The 6939-nt window shown below is 37.6% G+C and overlaps 1 protein-coding gene across 1 annotated transcript in view; it reads left to right on the forward strand.

Moving 5' to 3' along the window:
* Positions 1 to 4046, forward strand: part of ANXA5 (annexin A5) — a 31128-nt gene extending 27082 nt beyond the window's left edge. The window contains exons 9-12 of the mRNA XM_007464841.1: positions 32 to 127; positions 1694 to 1752; positions 1960 to 2082; positions 3517 to 4046. Of these exons, the coding sequence (XP_007464903.1) occupies positions 32 to 127; positions 1694 to 1752; positions 1960 to 2082; positions 3517 to 3576 (338 nt within the window). The 3' untranslated portion in view covers positions 3577 to 4046. The remainder of the gene's footprint in view (positions 1 to 31; positions 128 to 1693; positions 1753 to 1959; positions 2083 to 3516) is intronic.
* The last annotated feature ends 2893 nt before the right edge of the window (positions 4047 to 6939 follow it).

Below are 6939 nucleotides of genomic sequence, written 5' to 3' on the forward strand. Positions count from 1 at the left end.
GTGATTCATAAATTGTTTTCCTGTTTTCTAGTGTTTGACAAATACATGACTATATCAGGATTTCAAATTGAAGAAACCATTGACCGAGAGACTTCTGGTAATTTGGAACAACTGCTCCTTGCTGTCGGTAGGTAATTTTATAACGTATATAATATTCATGGTGTTAAGAGCTAAAGTATTTTATTCAGTTGAAGCTGTATCTGAAAATAACCATCCATTTCTTTATTAAAAAAGAGCTTATCATGATATCTGGGTGAAGCAAACTCCTAAATTTCCAATTCAAAATCTGTCTCAATGTTGGAAATACGTGAAATATCTGGTTATTTCATTTAATCTTATGGAAACATTAAGAGAATTGTTTAAAAATCATTTTGAAGCTTCATTAAAAGTATTACTGTTTCATTGTGAACCTGAAATGTGGGCATTGTAATCTCAGAGGCTTGTAAATGTTACTTCTGATATCTGTGGAATTTTATTTTTCTTTAGAATACCATCCTCACAGTTTTGAAGCAGACTGAGAAATTGGAATCTGATTTAGAATAAGTATCTTTGATATGATGGAAGATGTGTGATAGTGGTTATTTTTCTGAGTAAATAGTTTAGAATTTTATTTTAGCTAAATATTCAGAATAACCTGGAAAATTTGGAGAAACGAGTTTGTGCAGTTTATTGTCGTATTACGTACTCACCAAATTCCAGGGAGAATCTAGTTTGTGAGTTCCCTGTGGTCCCAGTTTTCATATGGGTTTGGAGTGAACCTCTGTCTGCTGTTTGTTCTGAGTATGTGGTGTTGAGCTGAAGCTTCTGTGCTCTCTGTCTTCTAGAGAATAAGCTAAATGTGTGCATGTACCAGCACTAACAGTAACCTTTCATTTGAGTGCACAGTTAATGAATTTTAATAGAAATCTTTTAGATGACCCCTTCATAATATAATACACATAAACGTTGTGACAGATTTAGTTACTGGTGGCTGTTTTCTTAAGCATTGGAGAACACACCGCCCCCAATCAAGGATTTGTTAGTTTTGTATATTAAGGAATTTTTATGATAGTTTCTGAAGCTAAGCAGACTGAGTTCTGAGGAGCCCTAACATACAATAGATATGTACGTGTTCAGGGAAGATAACTCTTTTCTGTTACCGGTTTATCTGGATGTTTCTACCAAAACAGGTGAGTCTCATATGCTGCTCTGTGTGAATCATGGATGTTATATCAATAGAATACGGAGGGAATACCTATATTAAGATGACAGGCAGATAGTCTAAGGTTTGTCAGATTAGATGGGGTAGTAATCTTACATTATTTGCTTGAATATATTGGGATGAAAACCCCCAGGAGGTTTGTGTAATTTGCTGGGGATGAAGAAGGTTGTGGCTTAGTAGCCCAGAGGCTGCCGTAACTGTCACGGCAAAAAGGTGTTCATAGAAGAAAGGGGCACTGAAAAACTTGCAGCCCCTGTCCTATGTGCCTCTCTGTGTAGAGCTCAGAACTCTAAGGAAAACTCAAGCCAGTATCTATGGAGATTCTCTGTAGTCAGGAGATCAGAGCAGCTTGCAAATGAGCAGCTCTTGAGCCTGTGTTACTTTCATACTGTATTGAAGTAGAGCTATAAGCGTCAGGCAGCTTTGATTTTAATTACTTTATCCTTTTCACATCAGGATAGCATGTGACCATTATATTACTTATTTTCGCAGTGAAATCCATTCGCAGTATACCTGCCTACCTTGCAGAAACCCTCTACTATGCTATGAAGGTAAGTGCATGCCTTGAATCTTCTATCTAATTAATTTATCTCTCTAGTATGTTTTAGATGATAGGCTTGAGGTTTCTTTCCTCCTTAAAACAGGTAGTTCAATTCTACTAAATTGTTTTACTTTATTGACTCACCCCAACTCAGGGGAGTTTCATGCTATAATTGACATTTTTAAACACTGTGCCTGTCTTTTGTTCTTTTTTAAAGGGAGCTGGGACAGATGATCATACCCTCATCAGAGTTATGGTTTCCAGAAGTGAGATCGATCTGTTTAACATTAGGAAGGAGTTTAGGAAGAATTTTGCCACCTCTCTTTATTCCATGATTAAGGTAGTAGAACCTTTCTTTAAATGTTTAGAAATCCACAGCAGACCAGTGCATAGCTTGCAAGACGTGGGTGGGAGAACCTAATTCCTGTGTTAAGTTTAGAGTTTTAGAGATGTGATTAGAGCTGTGAGCTACAAAGTTTGGTGTAATGTCCCCTGAGGTACGGGTGATAGCTCCTGAGTGAAAGACTGGCTCTCGGTGAAGGCCGAGGCTCCTGGTGAGCTTAGAAGCATTATTTAGTGGTGGTGACAGATGACTCACTAAGCCCAGTCTTGTCCACGGTAATAATATGTTGGTTCTTTCTGCCTTTTATCAGTTCCAGCTGTCTTTATTAGTTTCTCCTTTCTTTCATATCAGTGTTTTCTTTCTTTATTGTCTGTTATCACCTTATCTCTGGTATTAGTTCATAGTTCAGGAAAGAACCAACCAGGTCATGTCAGGAGTAAGTAAAGAGCTTAAGTATTACTGTCATTTTCATCCTTTTAAAAGCAAGGGACACTGTGGCCTATAATTAAATTTGGCTTAAGGCCTTTTGACTTCCTCATTCTTTCTTTTCCTCCCTCCCTCCCTCCCTCCCTCCTTTCCATCCTTCCCTCCTTCCTTCCTGTCTCTGTCTGTCTTTCTGTCTTTTTTTGTCTCTCTGTCTTGGTCTTTCTCTTTGATAAAGGGGAATGTGGGCTCTGTGCAAAGCAGCATCTCAGTTGAGAAAGCGTTGAACTTTGTGTGTGCGTGGCTGAAGGGTACTAGAGAGTTCTCCCAGTGACTCATAGCTTGAAACATTAACTTATCCCACACATCTGTGCATGACACAAGCAGAGGCAAAATGTACCTTACCCTTCTGTCTTTGAGGCAAAGCCATAACAGCCAGGCAGTCCCAGCGTTGCCCCCCCATAGCCAGCCATATGCTGTGTGATAAGACAGGGGTCCCCAACTCCTGGGATGTAATGCCTGATGATCTGAGTTGGAGCTGCTATAATAATAGAAATAAAGTGCACAGTAAATGTAATGCCCTCGAATCATCCCGAAACCATCCCCTGCCCCCCCAGTCCTTGGAAAAATTGTCTTCCATGAAAACAGTCCCTGGTGCCAAAAAGGTTAGGGACTGCTGTGATGAGAGAATTAGACTTTGTTTAGAAACCTTGACTTGAACATGGTTGTAAAAGCTTCCCTGTTCTCTGTGTTACTAGAGGGAAGAACATACTTCACTGTCTTAGGTAGAACTGTGCTTTTAAGGGGTAAAATTAGAAAGTTAAACATCAGTTGCATCAGTAGGAAATTCTCTGTAAAGCATTCCTGTTGTGAAAGGCACTCACAGAGAGATTACCCACACGGGAGAAATGTCATGTGAATAAAACCTGTTGCCAGATATGTCTTAGTTTTTTATTTTCTGTGGCTTCTGTGAGTCATGGGGGTTAACGGAGTACATTTGGGTTTCAGGGGGACACATCTGGGGACTATAAGAAAGCCCTCCTGCTGCTCTGTGGAGAAGATGACTGATGTGCACCTGGGGAGAGACCCTGCACCGTGCCTGCCACCGTCACCACTGCCTTCCTGCAGTGCATCTCACTGCACTTCCTGCACGCCAGAGCGTAGCACGTTGCCTTCCTCATGCCAGCATGCTATGACCAAAACATATACGTTGTAGAGGAAAATAGTAGTGGTCCTTTCTGATCTTCACTTAAAATCCTTCTCTTTGACTGTCGTAGTCCTGAAGTGTACTTATGTTACTAAGACTAAAGTCTGCATCATTTATATTTTCCTTTAAGAGGTCAGACTGCTTTCAGCCTTTTTTAAAAACTTCATTTATATTAAATTGATAACCGCATTACCTTAACCGGAACCTTAGCCTTGAAATTGTGAACTCCTGGAAATGGTATTAATCAAGTTTGCTACTAAATTAAACCTGAAACATTATGGAGGTTGCATTCAAAGGGTTAATGAATAATAAACGTTTCCTTCCTCCTGAATTACGTGTGGGTGTATGTTTAAAGAAAACTTATTTAATTTACCTACTTAACAATGATATGTTTTTTCAAGCTAGTGGGTTGTCAGTTGACAACTGAATTTATAGTTGGCTTTTGGGTGAAAAGCTTGAAATACAACATGCAAAATGAATTGTCTGTGCAGTGTGGAATGAGGGAAGAGTTGAAGGGGGTCTCTGATTTATTGGTGGTGTGTTTATGTGGGCATCAATTAAAGCAATGCTTACGTTAGTTGCTTAGTAGAAAAGCTGATTTTAAAACTTAACCTAAAATTTCAGAGTGTTACTTTTCACTTTCCTGTTATCAACTTGTTTTTCCTGTTTTTATCTACTACCTTCTTTGAGATAAAAAAGCAGGCAATATAGAGGCAAAAAGAGAGAAGCGGCTTCTTTCTTCTAATATTTACCTTTCAGTTTTCTGCTTTCAAACTGCTTCTCGAATTGGTGTCAATTTCCTTTTTTCACTTACTCCCTTATAAATGTGTGTTTTTAAAAGCAAGTGATTGCTATTAATAAGACATTTTAATAAATGGACTACTCTCCTACTGAAAACTCTTAATTAGTGATATTGTTCTTTTCACAAGCTTGGCTGGTCATCAGAATAACCGTGAGAGCTTTGAAAATTATGTGTGTGTATATATGACATGCTATTTTTTTTTTTTGCAAAAGCTCCATAGGCAATTCTAATGCAGAGCCAAGTTGAGAATCAACTGCCTCTACTGCCCCCAACCCCGCATACTGAGATATAATTGACATACAACATTGATAGGTTTAAGGCGTACAGCATAACGGCGTGACTTATGTATGCTGAAAAATGATTATCACAGTAAGTTTAGCTAATATCTATCATCTCATGTAGATTAAAAAAAAGAAAGAAGAAAATGTTTCTCCTGGTGATGAGAGCTCTTAGGGTTCTCTCCTAACAAGTTCCAAAAGGCCAGACAGCAGTGTTAAGTATAGTTACGTTGAACGTTACATCCCCAGGACTTACTTATCTCATAACTGGAAGTTTGTACCTTTTGTCCACTTTCTTCCAATTCGCCACTCCCCACCCCTGCTTCTGAGAGCCACAAATCTGACCTCTTTTTCTATTAGTGTTCGTTTGTTTGCTTTTTAGATTGTACATATAAATGAGATCGTGCAGTATTTGTCTCTCTCTGACTTATTTCACTGAGCATAATTCCCTCAGTATCCATCCACGTTGTCCCAAATGGCAAGAGGTTCATTTTTACAGATGAATAATATTCTGCTCTGTGTGCGTGTGCGTGTGTGTGTGTGTGTGTGTGTGTGTGTGTGTAGCTATCACTTTTTCTTTGTCTGGATACTTAGGTTGCCTCTATGTCTTGACTACTGTAAATAATGAACATGGGGGTGCATATATCTTTCTGAGTTAGTGTTCTCATTTTCTTTGGATAAGTACCTAGAAGTGGAACTGCTGGATCATATGGTAGTTTAGTTTTTTGAGGACCCTCCATGCTATTTTCCATGGGGGCTGTACAAATTTACATTCCCACCAACAGCACACAAGGGTTCCCTTTTCTCCACATTCTCATCAACGTTTGTTATTTCTTGTCTTTTTCATAATAGCCATTCTAACGGGCAAGATGATATCTCATTGTGGTTTTGAGTTACATTTTCCTGATTAGTGATGTTGAGCACCTTATCATGTACCTGTTTTGGCCATCCATATGTCTTTTATAGAAAAATGTCTATTCAGATCCTCTGCCCATTTTTTCATTGGATTATTTTTTGTTATTATTATTTGAATTCTTTATATATTTCGGATATTAACCCCTTATCAGACATATGATTTGCAAATATTTTCTCCCATTGTGTAAATTGCCTTTTAATTTTGTTGATGGTTTCCTTTGCTGTGCAGAAGCTTTTAGACTGATGTAATCCCACATGTTTATATTTGCTATTGTTGCTTTTGCTTTTGGTGTCCAAAAAATCATGACCAAGACTGATGTCAAGGAGCTGACCACCTGTTTTCTTCTAGGAGTTTTTGTGGTTTCAGGTCTTATATTCAAATCTTTAATCCGTTCTGAGTTAATTTTTGGGTATGGTGTAGTTTAGTGGTCCAGTTTCATTTTTTTACATGTGGCTGTAAATTTCCCAGCACTATTTATTGGAGAGACTGTTCTTTTCCCATTGTATATTCTTGGCTCCTTTGTCAAATATTAATTGACCATATATCCCTAGGTTTATTTCTGGTCTCGATTCTGTTGTGTTGATCTGTGTGTCTGTTTTTATGCCGATACCAGACTGTTTTGGTTCCTGTAACTGTGTAATATAGTTTGAAATCAGAAAGCATGTTGCCTCCAACTTTGTTTTTCTTTCTCCAGATTGCTTTGGCCATTCGGCATCTTTTGTGGTTACATACAAATTTTAGGATTGTTAACAATTTCTGTGAAAAATACCATTGAAATTTTGATAGGGATTGCATTGAATCTGAGGATTGCTTTGGGTAATATGGACATTTTAACAATATTAATTATTCTAATCTATGAACATGGAATATCTTTCCATTTATTGTGTCCTGAATTTCTTTCTTCAATGTCTTGTAAAGTTTTCAGTGTAGAGGTTTTTCACCTCCTTGGTTAAATTTATTCCTAAGTATTTTATTCTTCTTGATGCAATAGTAAATGAAATTGTTTTCATAATTTCTGTTCCTGATAGTTTGTTATAGGTGTATAGAAATGTAACAGGTTTATGTATATATTTTTTTTATCCTGTAACTTTACTGAATTTATTTATTCTAGCAGTTTTTTAGTGGAGTCTTTAGGGTTTTCTCTTTAGTATCATGTCATCTGCAAAAAATGACAGTTTTTTTTTTTTTAACATCTTTATTGGGGTATAATTGCTTTACAATGGTGTGT

The sequence above is a fragment of the Lipotes vexillifer genome, unplaced genomic scaffold (genome assembly GCF_000442215.2).
Source record: "Lipotes vexillifer unplaced genomic scaffold, Lipotes_vexillifer_v1.1 scaffold231, whole genome shotgun sequence".
In the NCBI taxonomy this organism is placed as follows: Eukaryota; Metazoa; Chordata; class Mammalia; order Artiodactyla; family Lipotidae; genus Lipotes; species Lipotes vexillifer.